This window comes from Lonchura striata, chromosome 6, assembly GCF_046129695.1.
Source record: "Lonchura striata isolate bLonStr1 chromosome 6, bLonStr1.mat, whole genome shotgun sequence".
NCBI classification, from domain to species: Eukaryota; Metazoa; Chordata; class Aves; order Passeriformes; family Estrildidae; genus Lonchura; species Lonchura striata.
The window spans coordinates 52,038,033-52,057,314 of record NC_134608.1 but is presented as its reverse complement, the minus strand read 5'-3'; the positions used below and the strand labels follow the sequence as shown (position 1 = coordinate 52,057,314).

At 40.3% G+C, this 19,282-nt stretch overlaps 2 protein-coding genes across 4 annotated transcripts in view; one reads left to right on the top strand and one right to left on the bottom strand.

Moving 5' to 3' along the window:
• The first annotated feature begins 378 nt into the window (after window positions 1–378).
• On the top strand, window positions 379–14,689 carry RNF141 (ring finger protein 141). 2 transcript variants are annotated; one of them, XM_021529467.2, is made up of 6 exons: window positions 379–468; window positions 2,303–2,502; window positions 3,984–4,092; window positions 5,059–5,240; window positions 8,214–8,321; window positions 9,890–14,689. In XM_021529467.2, exons 2-6 carry the CDS (start codon window positions 2,318–2,320, stop codon window positions 10,038–10,040), a joined length of 735 nt encoding a protein of 244 aa, XP_021385142.2. In that variant the 5' UTR covers window positions 379–468; window positions 2,303–2,317; the 3' UTR covers window positions 10,041–14,689. The 2 variants fall into 2 exon arrangements, with proteins under 2 accessions (XP_021385142.2, XP_021385144.1); XM_021529469.2 differs by lacking the exon at window positions 2,303–2,502 and having other exon boundaries at window positions 382–468.
• A 523-nt stretch (window positions 14,690–15,212) lies between these two features.
• Window positions 15,213–19,282, bottom strand: part of AMPD3 (adenosine monophosphate deaminase 3) — a 32,865-nt gene continuing 28,795 nt past the window's right edge. For both annotated transcript variants that reach the window (XM_021529466.3, XM_021529464.2), the window contains exon 15: window positions 15,213–18,788. In XM_021529466.3, coding sequence (XP_021385141.2) covers window positions 18,612–18,788 — 177 coding nt within the window. In that variant the 3' untranslated portion in view covers window positions 15,213–18,611. The remainder of the gene's footprint in view (window positions 18,789–19,282) is intronic.

The following is a 19,282-nucleotide window of genomic DNA, read 5'->3' as shown; positions in this document are numbered from 1 at the left end:
TTGATCAGACATCCAAATGGGCTGCCCAGGGAGACGGTGGAGTCACCGTCCCTGCAGGTGTTTAAGGAATGACTGGATGTGTCACTCAGTGCCATGGTCTAATTGATAGGGTGGTGTTCGGTCACAGGTTGGACTCGATGATACCCGAGTTCGTTTCCAACCTAACCGATCCTGTGACTCTGTGGTGTCCCGGCGGGGCAACGCCACCGCCGGCTGCCCTGCGTGCAGCGGCCTCACGGGCGGGGCCGTGAGGGAGGGAAGGGCGCCGGGCGGAGAGCGGCGCAGGGGCCGCCCGGGCCGCGCTCCCGCCGCGCGTCCGCCGTGTCCCGGCAACGCCGCCGGCCGCGCGCTTGCGTCAGCCCCGCGCGCCGCCGCCGAGCGCGCGCCTGCGCGGCGCGGGGGAGCGGCCGCGGCGCTGCGGGGCCCGTGAGGCGGCGGCGGCTCCTCCGCGGGACGTGCCGGGATGCGGTGAGCGGGGCGGGCGGGACCCGCCCCCCGCCGCCCCTCGGCACCGAGCGCCAGGCCCGGCCCGGGGGAAGCCGGCGGGTGCGGGCAGGGCCGGGTGGGGGGAGCGGGCGGGGCGGCCGTGACGCAGCCGGGCTGAGCGCGGCCCGTCCCGGGGCGGGCCCGGGCCATGAGGGGCTATGTCCGGGCCGTCCGCGCCGCTCGGGCCGCCTCGTGGGTCTGAGGGTGGCGCAGGGTGTGTGGGGTCTTGAAGGGTGAACAATAGGGATCATTTCATAGAGTGCCTTGTTGGAAGGGACTTACAGGGATCACAGTCCAGTTCCTGGCCCTGCACAGGGCACCCCAAGAGTCACTCCATGTGTCTGAGTGTTGTCCAAACGCTTCTTGAACTCTCTCAGGCTTGGTGCACTGACCACTGCCCTGGAGACACTGTTCCGGTGCTCGACCACCCTCGGAGTGCAACATTTCCCGATATCCAGTTTTGCAGACACCCTTGCAGGTGTTTCTCCCCAAACTTTTCAGTGCTGGGATTTGGGTGCTGAGCTCGCAGGCCCGCAGGAGGCACGGTGCTCCCGGAGAAGCTCGGGGGAGCACAAGCCCGGGAGATCCGGGAGGAGTGTCTGGAAGGTGACAGGTTCTGCTGTTGCCGTGTGGGCTGGGCGTGTGCTCACCAGGCACTCCTGGAGAGCGGGGCAGGAGGAGCCTTATCGGGAAAGGAGAAAAGTGGCCGGAGGGGGAGCGTATCTGTGTGGGAGGAGAAACTGGTCACAATTCCGGCCATAAATTGGAAGCTTACTGTGGTGAAATTGCATAGTACTTCAGTATGCTCTGACAGGAGGTGGCTTGGTGTGCTGTGTTTTCCTCGCACCGTGGTGAGATCTCAGCAGCTGTAAATTTTGTTCTGGGCGGGGTTAAGCCCAAGTGCTGCTACCGCTACCTACAGGGCAAAATGCTGCTTTCTCTGTGATGCCTCCCATCAGGAGTTTGTAACGCAATTCCTGTCAAATGGCTCCATTTGTGAGTTTAGGTGGATGTTCTGTAGTTCCCTAGCCCTCCCACACCTCTCTCTGTACAAGTCTCAGAAGGGCCTGACACAACTGGTTTGCTTGACAAACAGTGAACTCAGCAAAGAGGCATTTTGGGGGAAGTCAAATGCAGGGGGACCGTGGGGAGTAAGTAGATAAATACTCGGAGGGTGTGGCATTAATCCTTCGGCAGACTTTTGGGGGAAAAGATTTGGGTGTGAAGGAAAGATGAAGTAAATTGGAGTTGGAGACATTTGAGCAAGTCAGTTCTGTAATACGGCCTGAAGCTGAGTGTTCTGTGTGGATAGGGAGGTCTCTAAATTGGTTTATACTGACATGGATTCCTTGGATTACCAGTTTCAGAATGCTGTGGGAGTTCTTTTAATCTACCAATGTAAGTTTGATGTAAGAAAGGTAATTCCTGATGCGATGTCTGTGTATAAACAGACACTGATGTGCTTATGTGCAGACATTCTGATATTCACACACACAAATATTTAGAATAAACAAAGATTGTCATAAATTACCATTGTCATCTTAAGATTTCTTTTTCCATTCCATTGGATGTATTTATATATGTCGGTGTTGAAGCTGAATCTGTGGGGAAAGTTATCTCAATTTAATATAAGTATTGCTGTAAACAAAATAGAAAGATTATAATGCCCCATTCCAGATCTTTGAAGTGTTCTGCATTATTTCTGATCTAACTATTCAGATTGTGTTACTTGTAGAACAATTACTATAGGCTATAAGAAAGTGAGGGAGTAGCCATTCACAGACACACAAATGTAACTCTCAAATATTTTTGGCAGAGACTCTACAAGTGAATGAGAACTTCTCTCTGCAGAACTGAGGTGAAGAGCTTCACCATGGGTCAACAGATTTCAAACCACACACAAACTGTAATTAACAAGTTGCCAGAAAAAGTAGCAAAGCATGCCTCTTTGGTTCAAGAAAGTGGTTTCCTAACCTATGAAGAGTTTCTGGGAAGAGTAGCTGAACTCAATGATATGTAAGCCTTACTTTGGTTTCTTTTTTTTTTTCTTTTTTTTTTTTTTGTTGTGTGTTTTACAGAGACCTTTTATACAATATATTATTGTGTGCTGGCTAAGCCAGAACTGGCCTGATGGTTTTGAAATGTATCCTTCATTTCTTTATGTCTTAATAATAGTTGTAATTACACTTCAAAATCAGGCCTTTCTCCTCCTGAAATTCACTTCTCTGCAGTACTCTTCTTCCAGCAAGTACTGCTCTCTCTTAAAAGTTCACAAGAAGTAATTTGGAGTAATCTTTTTATTAGTGTCACCTGTGTCCCTTATTGTTCTCCCTTCCACCTGAAGATGCAATGCTGCTTCTTCTCTGTTTGTCAGTTTGGGTAGGAAGGAGCAATAGGAGCCTGGTAGGGCCAGCAGATCTATGTGAGGAGGGTGGCACCTGAAACAGAACTGTTTGTGACCATCCCTGCCACCTCTGCAGACATTCCAGGCTGCTCCTCATTAAGGACGAGATGTAGCTTACTGTCCCAAACCAGTGACCTAGATAATCCCGAACAAAAGGCTGCTTTTTTGTCAGATTTTTCATAGCCTGCCTTTTGCTAGACCAGTACAATGACAGTAAAATGAAATGAGCAAAAAAGCAGTGTTGTCGGTTTTAGCCTGTATTTATGGCACACAGTGAGAGTGATAAAATGAAGTGGAAGCACACACACACAGAATAAGGGCTTTGTAATGTTTGCTGTTTAACTAAAATGTGAATTTGTATTTAGTTTAGAAATTATCTCTGAGAGGGTCATATTTTGTGAATGACCTTGAAAAACACATAGCTGTCTTCTGGGTAGACACATAAATAGATTTTGGAGAACATAACCTGATGTTTTGCCTGAGACTCCAGGCATATATTAGTATAATTCACTGTTTCTCAATACTGTTTCTCGAGTGGTTTTTTTCTTTCCAGTGTTTACTTAAGCCTGAATATGTTCTGATTCTTGTGGAATAGACTGTTGTGTCTGTGTTCCACTAAAGAAACAAATTTTAGGTCACCTGACATGTTCACCTGACTACCTCATTATTAATATATACTAACAAAAATACACCTCATCTGCATACACTGGTAGTCACAGACTTTTTTTTACATACCTGTTGAGGAAATAACCTTTTCAGATTGGAGACAATATTGTGTGATTAGTATAATAAACAGTGAGAGTATATGTGAATTTAAATGTCTGTAAAGTACACCTGCTTGTTGATGCTGGATCAAAAGACTTGCACAACATTGTCTGAAGTTTGCTGTGCAATATAAAATGAAATGGATTTTGTATTCAATGACATGCTGAGAAAGTCATACTCTGTAATTTGATGCCCCTGGGCAGTATTGCTAAAATCTCTTTTAAGGATGGAGAGCAGACAGGTGAACCATAAATAATTGCACTTGGCTGAGGCTGCTGATCTTTGCAGGTCCAGCACATGGCATTGAACTGATGTTGCTTTGTTTCAGTACTGCAAAATTGGCTTCTGGACAAGATAAACATCTGCTGTTTGAAGTGCAGCCTGGGTCTGATTCTTCTGCTTTCTGGAAGGTGATCGTTAGGATAATATGTACCAAAGTAAGTGTGATCATTTTAATTTGAAGGGCAGTTTGTATGCACAGATTTGAGGACTGTCAGTTTTACTTGTAAAATCCAACACCTGCTACATGTGTTTTGATACAGATGATGTATTCAAAGATGCTGCTGGAGATAAATTAAGTCTAAATTCTAAGTTTCTGCAAAAAACATGGCAACAAAAACAGTTTTATAACTTTTAAAGGAGTAATGCCTTCCAGTGGAGCACTTACAGCCCTTTAGTTACAAATGCAGGTGATTTGTGAGGTTAAGTAATCAAATGGTACAACAAACTGCCAACTATAGATTTTGAGGTCAGTAGTAGAAATTAATCAGGTCTTCCAGGCATTATTAGTTGAGCTACTGTGCCTGTACATAGTCTGATCCCTTAGAAAACTAATCTAAAGGTTAAATGTTTTAATTTATGACAAAAATTTACAAAATTTGTTCTGTCTAAAGAGGAGATTTTCCCCTCTTTATCCTATCATTAAAGTCCTTTAATGATCCTGAATCCCCATAGCAATCTTAACGTGGTTAAATAAGCCAACCCTCAAACTCTGTTTGAAACCAACAGTTAGTACTTTTCTGTTTACTCCTAGTTTTCATTAAGGCAGCCATCACTATAGGCAATTTTAAACTCAAATATCAAATGACTGATGATCCTGTCCTTAGTTCTAAGTTCAGCCCATGTCTTTGGGCAGTCAGTCCCTATTCACACCTGAATCCATTTGAGTAGTGATGGCAATTGCCTTGCCCTGAAATCCTGGTGCTGCCTGTGGTGTTCCTCAGCTGCAACAGCTGTAGGCAGGCCTGACTCTTGCTGAGGCAGACTGCAGCTTGTTAATGTGATAAAGGACACACAGGAAGGAGACTACTGCCTTACATGAGAACTGCAGTGCTTTACAAACATTCTGAGCAATGCCAAGTTAAAACCTGATAAGTAATTGTAAACAATTCTCATATCTTAAGATAAATAAAACAAGTGGCATCGTGGAAGCTTCCAGAATCTTGAACTTATATCAGTTCACTCAACTTTATAAAGACATCACCAGTCAAGCAGCAGGAGTTCTTGCACAGAGTGATACTTCTGAAGAAGCTGCTGAGAGTTGGAGATCTCTGTCTTCGTGTCAGGCCAGCTTGTGGATGGGAAGGTATTTTGATACACTTTAGCTTCTGACCCAGTTACAACATAAGCGTTTTGGGAAGTGTACTTCAAAACTGAACTACAAATACCTGCTGATGAGAACTGCTCGTTCTTGATAGCTGCAGGCTTTGTACCATCACAAACATGGACAGACACCTTCCCTTGCACCAAGGGAGCTGCAGTGCACTTGGGTGAAATCCTGAAATATGATGCTACCATACCTTCAGAACAGCCCTTTTAAAGATCAGTTCTAATAGAAACATAGTATATCTTGAATCTCCTGAATAAGGAAACAGGAGGAAACTGAATCAGCTGCAGCTACAAATCCAGGGGGGTTTGACAGTGTTTGTTTAAACAGATTCTGTTATTGTTTCAGTTAAACTTTCTCTTCCTCTTACATTTTGGCATGTGAAAGTTCCCATCTGTTGCCACTAGAAGCCCATCCATTATGGTAATAATTTTAACTTGCAAGGCTGGAAAAATGTGAATTGTCTCACTCATGTTGACCTTCTGCTTTGTTAACCAGAGGAAAAACAAAAGACTAAGGTCAACACCTGCAATAACTTCAGTTCAAACTGAATGTAAAAGCAAGAAGTCTATCACCCTTTCCCTGTTGTGGAAGTGTTGCTACTACCAGTAATTCCTTACTTTTCCTGAATAAGTTCATGGTTCTAACTCAGTTTAAAGTGAGGTAGAGCTAGGTTTTCCAAGAAAAGGTGGTAAATGGTAGAGTTCTCTGTGTTCACCAGTGAAGAGCTGGCAGCCAGGTGTTCTAATGAAACAGCCTGAGTGTTACACGTCAGCTGTTGAAATGAAAAAGGGGTCACCTGTGTTGTCACTTCACAGAGCTCTCTGACATTTCTAAGTTAGTGGATTGAAGAAGGTCTTATTTTAATTTCATTTTATTTCCTGTAAATTGTGAACATATCTGAGAAAGAACAGGAAAATTGCTTTCTCAAGGTTGTCCCAGAACACGCATTTTTCTGGAAATGGTCTTTTGCTTCAAATAGACAAATCAAACAACATAGACCCCAGATTCTTAGGCAAAACAACTTTATATATTGCTAAAGTCAATGAGGAAAATAACAGATTTCCTATGTGAGTTTCTTTTTCAGTTTTTCAGACTTGGAGATAGGGGAGATGGGCATCCTTCTTGTTTGTAAACTTCACCACTTGAGACCTTATCAGTCACAAATAAAAGCAGATTATACTTTGCTAATATGATGCAGTTTGGTGAGCTTGTGTCTTAGCCAAGTTTTTCAAGTTACTAAGGAAAATATAAGCTGAACCATCTTCAGTATTCTACACCAATTAAATCTTCTATATATTTTTCTGTGATAACCACCCATTTCAGTTCTTCTCACCTTCAGAGATTTTTCAGCTCTGTAAAGTTAGCCCTCACCATCTAAAAATAGCAAATGTTATCTCTTCAATTCTTCTTAACTTTTTCTCCTAGAATAATACCCCATATCTCTACAACATCCACTTCCTATTCAGAGCATTCAAAATATGCCTAAGTGGTTTATGCTTACTGATAAAAAAGAGATAAGCATTTCCTTTGTCTGTCACTCCTTTATTTTACTGTTTCTTTGGGAACTTAGCACTGTGACTAAAGCTGACTTTGCAGAAGCTTTATAAATAGGCCTTGTGTAATTGCTTGTATAGACACCAGTAAATCTGAAAGATTCAAGTGTTCTTAAAGGTTAGTACTCAGAATAGCATGGGGGAGGAAAATGAGAAGGGAACAGGTCTAAAGAACACAGCAGGCTTCTTGGAAATTGTTGTCCTCATTGTATGCAAACTACCATCTGTAAAAAAAAAAATGTCATTTCAAAGTAATTTCTCCAAAAGCAAATTACAAAGGAAACCCCAAGGACCCCAAGGAAAGATAAAACAAAGGCATGTTGAGTGCTGTTCAGTAACTGGCTATTCTGTGCAGATCAAAAATGAATCTGTATTTGACAAGCTCCCTTAGATATCTAAGCAAAATAGTCTGGTCAGTAGTCATTAAGGTGGGCTAAGTTCTGAAATGCCATTTTTTTTCTAGACTATCTCTGTCCCCCAGGTCAGAACAGGGATTCATTAATAAGGGTTTTTGGAAAACCCATTAATTTTAGAACACTTCCTTGGTTGTTTTGGAAGTGAACTATGACTATAAAATTGCAAACTTTACATATCTCTTTAGGCCAGTGAAAGCTGAGGAGTCTGCACCTTTTTGCACTTGAGAAGTCTTGATGGTGCCAGTATTTGAGATACTCCTGATAAGAACATTAGATAAAGATATTTAATACTTGGGGAAAATATATAAAATGTCAATATCTGTCTTGGGTAGTGAGATAATTTTTAAACTTCCCTCCCAACAGAAACACCTGGGATTTTAACTGGAAAAGCTGTGGTAACAGTCATCTTGAGAGTCCTAATTTGAGGAGCAATTATATGTAGCATTAAATCAGCCTTTTCAATCTAATGAGTACTTCAGCTCTTGGCATTCTGATGCCATGTGAGATGAGTGAACCTGCATTCTGGTAGTGATCTTCTTGCCATGCATGTTTTTCTCTAGGATATAAACCAGCACACAGAAATGTGGCAAAGTTCATTATGAATTAGTTCAGCCTAAGGTGCAGTGACAGGAAGGCAGGTTCTTCTCCTGCCTTTAATGTAAACAGTGTTTCTGTCCTTGTGCCCAGTTATGTGATATGAAGCAGTTACAACTCCCCACACTTCCTTGTTGATATGAAAAGGGATTTACAGAATCCTTGGCAACACCAGAAGCACCTGACACAAATACTAACACAAAAACCTGACACAAAAAATAAATGCACATTCACTGCTGACATAGGCTGGGATGACATAAGTAGTCCATTCATGGATTAAAAGCACAGGTGTTTCTTTCTGGCCATCACTAATTGTTATGAAAAATGTAATAACTGGGGCATAAATATCAAACATCTGGAACAAAACAATGTCTTCTCTTCTGCAGGGTTAAACAGCTGACAGATGAAGAGGAATGTTGCATCTGCATGGATGGGCGTGCTGATTTAATCCTGCCGTGTGCTCACAGTTTCTGCCAGAAATGCATTGATAAATGGTAATATAAATGATAGGATATTAATTATTTTATAGTATGCATGTTTCAGCTTGATTTGACAGATTCTATGGTTGCCAAATAATTTAAAATTGAGTAAAAGCAGACTGAAGCAGAAGGAAGGCAGGAAATTTTATAAAAAAGAGTGAAAATGCTGTTCAGGATTTATTTTGTAATTTCTTACATCTTTTTATTCTTCTAAAATCGAATTGTTACAGTCTTGCTTAGAAGCTTCAGAAGCTGGTATATGCAGATGCTGGCATGTTATGCTTCATGTTAAAATCTCATTTAAAGCTTGTTAAGGCTGTGCAAATATGAAGGCAAGTTGGACTGTCTGTCACTTGGGAAATAACTATCAGAGAGGTTTTTTTTTCATATGTTATGCTTTCAAAGAAATAGCATACAGTTTACTGATTTAAATATATCAGTCTTAAATCAGACTCTATGGCAGTACCTTCAAGTTTACATATATAATGTGTAGCTTACAATGTTCAGCTTCACAGTAAATTGAACACCTTTTCAGCTTATGCATCTCTGATACACCAGTTCTTGGAAAAGTGAGAGAGAAGAATTCATTTGTGAAGGAACACAGCTCTTGCCTGACCATGCAGGCTTTCAAGTATTAGTGAAGTGTCCTGGCAGTCTGGCACTGGGGGACACAGACTTGCTCTGTTAAAAAAGTAATTTTTTTGGCTAGTTAATGCAAATGGGTTTATGCATAATTTGTGCATAAGATTTTTTTTTTGGTGGTGGCTTTTTGAAAGACTTAGTAAAGAAGTTACACTTGTAACAAACACCAGGCTTCCACAAGGAAAAAACATAGTAAAAAATCCCTGGATCTCAGAATACAGCAAGTAATTTCTCTCTTCTGGGAAAATATCCTGACATCTATCAGCAGGACAGGGCTTAGTTTAGTGACTGTTGGAGAGTGGATTATATGCTGCTTTGGCTGATGAATCAGCTGAACTCCTCGCTAAGTTCCAGTTGCACCATGCTTTTTTTTGGTCTGTAGTTTTTAAGGTTGATCTCTTAATTTAGGCATAATAATGGAGGCTCCCAGCTCAAACATAAGTATTGGGGACCCCCCGAGATGGTGGAGGGGGTTGGGACTCCAAGGGACCGGTTCTAAACTTTTGTGGGCTGCATAACCCAGGAACGGGCTCCTTCTTCTATCTAGGAAGCCTGTGGAGATTGGTTTCTAAGGACCTCAGCTGAATTCCTGAATATAGGACAATTAATTTAGACAGTGAATTTCCATTTAAACTTTCTGGCCAGGTAGCCAGATATATCCTGTCAGACCTAAACAAAGAATTAGGAATTCCAGATTTTCATGATTCCAAATTTTCACTCCAAGAATGGACCTCCATTCAGAAGTCTTTCTCACAAAGAAAGAAGTTTTTAAACAAACAAAATAGATAGGTGGCCTAATTCAGTTAATGTGATCATTCTTCAAGTTCTCACTTGGTTGGTTTTTGTTCGGGTTTGGTTTGTACTTTTGGGGGCTCTTCTGGATTTTCTGGTCAGCAAAAGACCATCAGTGAAAACCACTCATTTCTGTGCCTTCCTAACAGGAGTGACCGCCACAGAAACTGTCCTGTGTGCCGCCGGCAGGTGACTGGGGCAGGAGATTCCTGGGTGGTGTCAGAGGCCCCTACAGAAGATGACATTGCCACTTACATCCTTAACATGGTGGATGAGGCGGGGCAGCCCCACAGACCTTGACCCTGCCCACCAGGCTGATCAGGGCAGAACCACTTGAAGCTTTTGTTTTCCCCAGCATCTGGTTTTATCCCTCCTTGCCGTTCTTCCAGTCTGTCCTTTCCTTCTCCTCTTGGCTGCTGTGAGTCTGCTCTGCTCTCCTAAAGCACAGGGTATCTGAGCAAGTCTCTGTGTGTGCAGTCTTCGTTATTAAACTGTTCTTCCAGCAAACTCTTTGATCATTAACAGAGTTTAACAACAGCATTTGATATTAATTAACAGTTTGACTACTCGATGGAGCAACTTGTAACAGCACAACTACAACTGCAAACTGCTGTTTGAGCATCACAGTGTACTGCTACAGAGATGAACCATGGTAGGTGGCTTGACCTCACAGTTCCTACCCTTAAAAGCAGTCTCTTATTCACAACTAACGTGAATAAAGATAAAGTTAACACTAGTGGTTATTAATTTGAAATTTTACTGTTGAAACTTGAAGATGTCCCACTGCCTGTTCTTCAGTAGGAAGTTACTGCTGCTTTTAGTGTTTACAGATACTTAATCTGATCTGTTAAGACTTTTAGTATAAATTATTTTAAGTCTGTTTCTGAGAGTGTAGGCAGGTCTGTAAATGTACTTGTGCACTTCCCGTTATTCTTCTAACAAAACTTATATCTTAAAATATTTTTTTTTAAATATGATATTTAGCATAGTCTTATCAGCTTGGAAACATTAAACAGTTTTGTACACAATGCTAAAAGCAGTAAATCAGCTTTTCAGTAGCTTTTGATAAAGAACAGCTAGAATTATTTTTAAACATTGGGTATATCTGAATGCCTTTATTTGAATTAGCACTTAAGGTGTAGTTTAGGCTGATGCTGTGGTTTTATCTGCTCCTCTTGAGTTATTGAAGTGATGAGATCAGAGTTCAAAGGTATATGAAGAGTTACAAGTGATAACCTAAGTAAGGGTGCTCTACTTTATATCTACAAGTGCAATATGCTTTTATGTAGCAGAGGGAAACTTCTTTAACAATAATGTGGCTTAGACTGAGATGCACATGTGACAGCTTGGAAAAGGGATATCTCAACTGGAGTGCAACAGTATTTTGTGTCTAGCAGAATAAAGTCTTTAAGAGCTGAGTTTAGACAGTCTAAAATTGTTAGTATTCAGGAAACCCATCTTAAGCCTTCTGTGCATAAATAGTGTTATGAAAATGAATGGCTACTGTAGAGAATTTTATATATATATCAATTAACAAATACTACTTTTTCTCACTCAGTAACCTCAAGTTAAAATATTCAAGTGTAGCATTTGAGGGAATAACAGCATAAATCCTGCTTACTGTGAGGACTGCATTTTTCCTTACCATACCTGTTAAAATTCCATTATGCCATAAGGCTTAGGTCCTTTTGTCACAAGTTCTGTGACATGTAGATATGCACATTTAGGTTATTTTTCTTAATTGGCTACAAAATAGCTTAATTACATCAATTTGTTAAAGAATGTGCACAGAGTATGGCACGTGTTTGAGCTTGGCTTGTGAGACCATTGTCAAATTAATCATAGGTTTTAAAACAGAGAAGCAACATAGCCTTCATGTGTCTGTCATCTGAGAGCCAGTATGGTTTAGTCTGTAAATCTGTATTTAGCTATGGAAAAATCCTTTTAGGACTGTATATAGCTGAGAACTCTTTTTTTTTTTTTCCCCTTTCCTAAGCCATTGATAGCAATGAAATATTCTTCAGTAAATCTATTAAGTGTTTGGTTGCATAAGGGTGGTTATTTGGGCTGGAAATCATTACTGGCCCAGGATTTCCCACTAAAACATGTGCAAATATTCCTAATCGTGCACTAGTTTGGTTTCTTTTTGCTTTTTGAGCTTGCATTAGTCCATGTTCAGAAATTTCAGATAATCTTCGACTTTTTTGAAGTTTTTATATCACTGGAACAGAAAGAGCGTCTAAATGAAAGCCTCAAGCTAACTTTATTTTTCAAGTACTTCAAGAATTATACTTCTGAACTGAGATTTTATAAGTTGACTTTCTGCTGAGAACTTACATGAACTTCTTAAAATGTAATTTTATATTGATGCAAACAGGTTGTTAATTGCAGCATAATGACAATTACAATATAAACTAATGCAAAAATTATTTAAATAGATGAAAAAGTAAACTTTGTATTCTGTACAGCTTTTTTAAATTAAGTTGCTGTAATTCACACTGCTGTGATGTAGATACTGTAATGTGTGCCTTGTAAAATATATGTACTGTATGTTATATGGAGAAATAGATACTTTAACACTGAAAAACTAGTAATTTGGTACTGGTTGGTATTACTTAGACTGAAGTACAACATTTAGCGAATAATTTTGGAAAAGGAATCCATTGGCATGGACATGGCAATGAGTTCCAGAAGCTAGAACTTGAAAATGTGAATTACTGCAAATAGCTGTTGGTGGAGGGCATTAGAGTAAATTAACTTTTTTGTGTGTTAAGTGAATATTTCTTAAAGGTTTAATGTGAAATTGTAACTTAAACATTAGAGATGGTATTAATAACTAAGAACATTCCACTATATTAAACTTTCTGTATGAATTGTGCAATAAAGTTACTTTGGAAGAAATGTTAGAGTTTAAGCTTAAGGAATCATTTGGCTTTAGTATTATGGAAATCTGAAAACTGAGATTTGATGCAAATACAATTGCTTTGTACAGGTGGTGTGGTTAAAAGTGTGGCACTTTTGAGTCAAAGCTCTCTTAAACTTTGAAGGGTTGTATCAACAAGGTACCTCAATGCAGCTCTGCAAAAAAAAAACAAAACTGGCTCTGATTTGACCTCTTCTAGGTACACAAATAAATTAGAATATTCTGAAGTGATGGGAAATATTAAACAACTCTAATTCTTAGGGGACAATATTGAGGAGCATGTTTGTTTGGGGAAAGGATTTTTATTTTCAGAGATGTGCAATACACTTTTTCCTCCAAATTATTTCATCATGTTGCTGATGGTATTTTAAAGTTTAAGAATGCTAAGGTTTGGAATATTTTTTTCTTAATTTTTCCTCCTTTTAAGTAAGAATTGAAATATGTAATTAATGTAACTCTTTCCTCTGTCTAGTTACTTGGCTTATCTGTTTGGATCTTTCGAAGCCAAAGCAGAAATGGGAGTGGAATTCATTAACAGATCAGGAAATTAGAATGAATAAAATGACCAGTTGACAGGCACAGCAGGAGGTAGGTGTACCAGAGCAATTAGCAAACCTTTTTATTTACTAGGTTTCAAGTTTAGGCATCATATCAATATGATGGGCATGATTCTTTTTTTTTTCATGGGAAATGGTATATTTACCTTCTTTATCTTTCCTTTAAAGAAAATTCTGTACATAATTAGAAAGGTTTTCTACTCCATACTCTTTCCACTTCTGGAAGCCAGGGCAACCACTGAGATCTGTGTTACAGGTTTGAATGGAGCTGTTCAATCCCACCCCTGTAGAGCTGTATGTGCCAAATGCATTATTTTTGGAAGGAACATACTAGCCATGGTTGTGTTTTGCATCCAGCTAGATCCTGGAAAAACAGCCCCCTCAGTGAGCCCTAAGGATGTCTGATAGAACTAGGAGCTGTATGTTAACCTGGCTACCCTTAGTCCTTACACTGCATATACATCATGCTTTAATTTTGTATTCACACACACTTTGTAATGGAAGTAATATGACAGTAATTAAGTATTTTCTTTGGGCTTCTGCTGTTGAATCATTCCTGAAGATAACTTGCCAGAGGTTTTATCCTCACCTGTTTTAAGTGGGTGAACAGAATTTTGCTTTATGAGTGTGTCTTAAACATCACCCATTTCAAAACTGAATATCTGTTACCTGTCACTTCTTCCAATGCTTGACTCCAAGGCAGGGAATTTATAATACAGCGCTATTCTTTAAGGACTGAAAACTTTTCCTGCTGGGATGTGTCACTGGAATTAGGCTGAATGAGGCTGTGTGCCTTCCAGTGACCACAGTGTGTGATCACCAGGTAACGTTTCGCTCTGAGCCAGCCAATGTTACATCCGTGAGGGATGGGATAGCACATTCTGCTTTTGTGTCTGAGCTGCCAAGATGTTCATCAGCAGATCTTTACTTAACCTCACTAAGCCATCAAAATCCAAATAGTAAACACTGGGCATGGGATTTGTAGGTTTAATATTAGTAGGAATTATCAGTTTTGTGAACTTGGATAGAACTTCGCACTGTGTGTCTGCTGGAATGAAGAATACAATGTAATAGGTGATTAAATGAGCAGTCTTCTTTAGTTCAAAGTGCTATTTAAAAATGCTATGTGGTTTTACAAAGGAAACCTAAAGTATTTGGAAACCTGCACCTCTGAAATTTGTAAGTGTCAGAAGGTAGGAGTTTGATATAACAATCTGTGCTTCCATGCTGATGTGTTTCTGACCCATTTTAACAGACCTTCAAAAACTACTTTTTATGTGAGACCTGTCAGTCATAGTGAAAGACGTAGTGGTGTTGGTGTCTCACTGTTATACAGACTGTGCTGTTTAACAGTGGTGTTTAGTGCTTTGAGAGGTGTGGGGGAGAAATACACATTTCTCAGTTACAGATGAACTGTGCTTCACCTGTGCTGCTCGTGTACAGAAATAAAGTTTGTGTACTGAAAGGGATGATGTTCTATGATGTTCTAGTCTTCATCTAAAAATCTTAACACTTAACACTTCAAACACTGAAGTGGTTTGTATTATGCTTTTCCCCAAAAGTCATGGTGACTGTAGCAGAATATTTGTGTTGATACTATTTATTTAAATGTGTCACTTGTTGGCTTCTTAGTTGGGTTTTGTTAGATGAATCTGTTGTGTGTACTCATGAAATCACACCTTGAACTGCTCTGCCCTCAGGGTCAGGGCTGATTTCCTGCTCCCAGGCTGGGTGCCTTGACTCTCAGCTCAGTGTCCTCATGTGGGTGCAGGATCAGCAGGAGCTGCTGCATGCCTCGCCCTGGTGCCCAGCTTGGATGAGCAGAGAAGCAGGGTGGGCACCAAGAGATGGTGGGGGCAGCAACGCAATTTCATTTTTACAACTTTATGCCAGGTCTGAATAGTTGGTTTTCATTAACACTGACTTGTTTTAAGCCAGATAAGCCTTTATCCCCTTCTCCTAAATAATGCTCTCTGTCTTCTCTGTCTCCACTGGGTTTTTTCAGTTTTCATGCTTTATTTAGGTTTAGTCAGTTTAGTTGCACATGGTTTTAGTTCTCCTTTAATGTGGAGATTGGGAGGAGCTACATTTTTTTTGAGAGATAAACACACAAAATCCATAACCATACTCTTTTACAATTCATTCATTAGTGTAATGTTTAATGCTTCCACAAGAGGCAAAAGGTAAACATCATGTAACCCAGGCACAGAAAGAAAAAAGCAGTTTTTACAGACACCTTTTCAGACTTGGATCTTAACTAGGCAAAGAGAACAGAAATGTTTAGCCACATGTAAAGAACAATGATAGAAGACAATAAGGTTGACTCTGGGATGTGAAAAAAATATGTATTCTCCAGTAGCAGAGCAAATGCCTTAAGTTTGCTAAAGTAACAGAACAGGAAAGAATTGTTCAGGTAGATAGGTTGTAAACATCAAATAACCATAATTAACCATTTCAAGTTGAAAGTATAAAATGCTTTTGAACCAACAGATTTAAGGAAGCCTTGAATAACATTTGAGCCTCTCTCTTAATGAAGAGAAAGGAGGATGTTCTTCCATCCTGCAGCAGTACTTGCCCAGTGGCCACCTGCAGTGATGTTCTTCCAGCCCCTGAGTCAAACCAGCTGTGTTGTAACCAGGTTTGACCTCAGCGCAGCTGTGGGGGATCAGCCACTGCCCTGTCCTGCACTGGTGTCTGTGTGTACAGCAGTGACTTGTGCTGGATCTGTCTTTTCATTACAGACACAGCCTGAGCCCTCAAGGTTACTCTGAACAGCCTCACATTAGCACAAAAGTGCAACTTTAAAAAAAATAAAACAAAGCAAAGCTTAAGAACTGAACTTCGGAATCAGTAATATTTGCCCAATTAAAGGACAACCAGGAGAAATGTAGTAGTGGAAGCTTGAAAGGATGTCTGTTTATATTTCCCCAAATATAATACTATATGCCGAATTTCCCCTTGAAAGCAGCACACAAGAAAGCACAGAAAGCAGAACTTGTGGTCGTGACCACTTATGTGTTACTGTGGTTACTGTCAGAATCCCAATTACTATCCATTCATTGAATATACAAATCCAGGGTTTTTTTTTCAGTAACAGCTACAGACCTACTAGAACCTGAGGTAAGGAAAGCTGAAAAGGTATTAAATATATACACAAATTTGGTTTAATTTTAAGGAAACTAAAAAAGACACATGACAACAAAAGCAGCACTAATAGGTGAAACTACCCAAGTAAAGCAATGTTTATCAGATGGAAATACTTAAAACTGAAATTCTTCATACCAAGCATGTTGCTTATTTAGCACGGACGCAGATGTTTTTCCCAAATAATGTTATGTTGATAATAGTTTATTAGGAAGTTGTACTTATACAAACAAGACATTTGCATTCGATGCAGCTGAACAGCTTAAACTACTTTCTCAGACTTCATCCTAAACAAATGACACAAATCCTGAGACTGCGTTCTGTGAGCTGCTGAAGTTCCTAACAGTGAGGCTGACAGGGGCTGCTGACTCAGAACTTGGGACAATTTTACTCTCGTGCAGCTGAGCAGCATAATGTGGTTTCACATGATTTTAGGGGTACAAGGGATATAAAATCTGGCCCATTGCAGACATTAGGCTGGGGCACTGAAGAGCTGAAGTCAAATTCCCACCACCTGTCTGCAGCCTTGGTTTTGGAAGAAAGCCCTCTGAATCACTGCAGTTCCCTTGCATGATACTGGCTAACTGATGGTTAAGTGGATGGCCAGAGCTCTCCCACTTGTGCCTTGGACTCCCTCAGAGCAGCCTTCATTCCAGGCTGCTTCCTGACATCTTTAGGTTTATCTCTCTTGGGGGGCTCTTGCAAGGATGCACAGCTATAGGAGATGATAATTAATTCCTCCCTCCCCTACTTTAGTGCCATTTCCTTGCACAGGGAAGGGCCTGGCCTAGGAAATACAAGTGGCACAAGATGTCTGACTGAGCACAACATGCAGGGTTTAAAGTCAGGTGAACCTTGATGGGCCAGTATCAGTTATTGCCTTTTCTGCATTAATACTGAATACCTGTTTGAAGAAGCCCAGTGTCCCTGTGCAGGGTATTAGAGAGCCAGGGGTCAGATCCTGCCTCAGGGACTGCAGCCCTTTGAATTGAGTTGCTCTGCTGGACTCACAGGCATCCACACCCTCTGCTTCCCCAGCCTGGAGTCTTTTTTGGTGTGAAACTGTGTGCAGCTTCTACAATACATAGCTGCCATCATGTTACTACCTTTAATTGTTTCTGAAGTACTGTGTCATAAAGTTGATGAAACAGAAAGAAAATTGAAAATGATAAATATTCCAGTAGCTGTATTTTACTAACCACTTCCTCATAAATAAATAGTTTAACATAACATACCATTATTTGAAATGACAGATTTCAAGTGGGCTGGCTTCTGTATAAATAGACAGCTTGACTTCCCATTTAGCTGTAGTTGACTAAAATACAGACTAAAACAAATGTGTAAAAATATGTCAGAAGTAGGACCAGAACCAGGTCTGGCATTTCTACCACTGATTCATAAGAACACTTCCCTTTTTCAAGTAAAAAATTTCTCTTTACATGCAGCCAGAATTATCTGCATACATTTCTAAATAATTTGAATGGGCACATCTATATATTCCCATTACAAAGCAATAAAAAAAGTGTTCTCAACTTTCAAGGCAAAATTTTCTTGATGTAATTAGACTCATTACAATATATAATAGTGATTTTGACACCATGTTTTCCATTTGCTAGATTAAAAAGCATTAATCTGCTGCTCTTCACTAACATCCTACATAACAACAGGAATTAGTCATTGAACAAGATTACTTGATGTTGGAGTTTATTGTTTTCCAATATAAGTGCTGAAACATTGAGTTAAAAACTGTGTCAGAACACCTTCCAGAATGAAAGGGTAGCCTTAAAACCCCATAAAAACTACTAATGAATAAAGGGTTAAACTTAAAAGTCTTAAAAGCCATGACTGGTACTGAGACGTGCAGACCAACCCAGGTGGGTGTGTGCTGTCAGCATCTGCAGGATCCTCAGGTGCACAGCACATCTGCACTACAGATACTCTCTCTGGTTTCCCAGGCTACACAGCAGGGCACAGTTAAGACAGTATGAAACAAATAGTACATGATTCTGAGTTTGCATTTAATAGTTACAGCAATCTTAAAAAGCCTAATGTTCGTAGAAACTGAAATCTTTGCAGCGAGAATAACGCAGTAACGGGATGGCAAACGCTGTTTACCTTCCACAGATACTCCCTTTGTCTCTGTACTGTTCAGTTATGTCTCCACAGCATCAAAGACAGGTGATTTGAGGTTAATTAGCATCTTATCCTGCTTAAGAGGGATATATTCTGGTTTCTCTGAGTTTGTAACTACTTGGACAGGGTAGAAATATCTTCTGTTCTCATGGCATCAGCCAGGAAGCTGAGTTCATTGCACAGAGTCTCATACCTGAAGGCCATCCGGATCTGGGCAACATTTGTCTTTCGAATGTCATTTCCCTCAGGCCCTTCCTTGCAATAATTCACCCCTAAGAATTTCTGCTTTTCCTGTGAACGGGATCAGAAGTCAAAAGGAAGAAGTCAGTTCAACTGCTTTGACTTACTGGAAAAATAAGTGTTAGCTGAATGAGTCGGGTACAAGTGAAAAGAGCAGTTTCAACCAGCTGGCCGTTGTACTCTTCCTCACAGTCTTAACCAGTTTAGGAGATTTTAAGGCCAAAGTTGATCCATATAATCACTCAAAAGTACACTCAGTCTGGTTTACTAAAACCCTTTCTGTTAGTGTTCAGCTTTCACTGCAACATCTTGCATGTGAGAGGGTGAAAAGAGGCTTAGGTCTCTTCTGTTTGTTAAATGCTATACAAGAGGAAAATGAGTAGTAGTCACCAGGGAATATTGGAAGAAGCAACAGAATATACTCATGAAGCCCCTTCAAATACCAGTTCCTTCAGAGAAATGTTCAAAAGTGACATAGAAGAGAGAATGCTCTAAAATAATTCCTAGAGAAGGCCTTAGCTGTGTAGAGTTTTAAAACCAGAAGG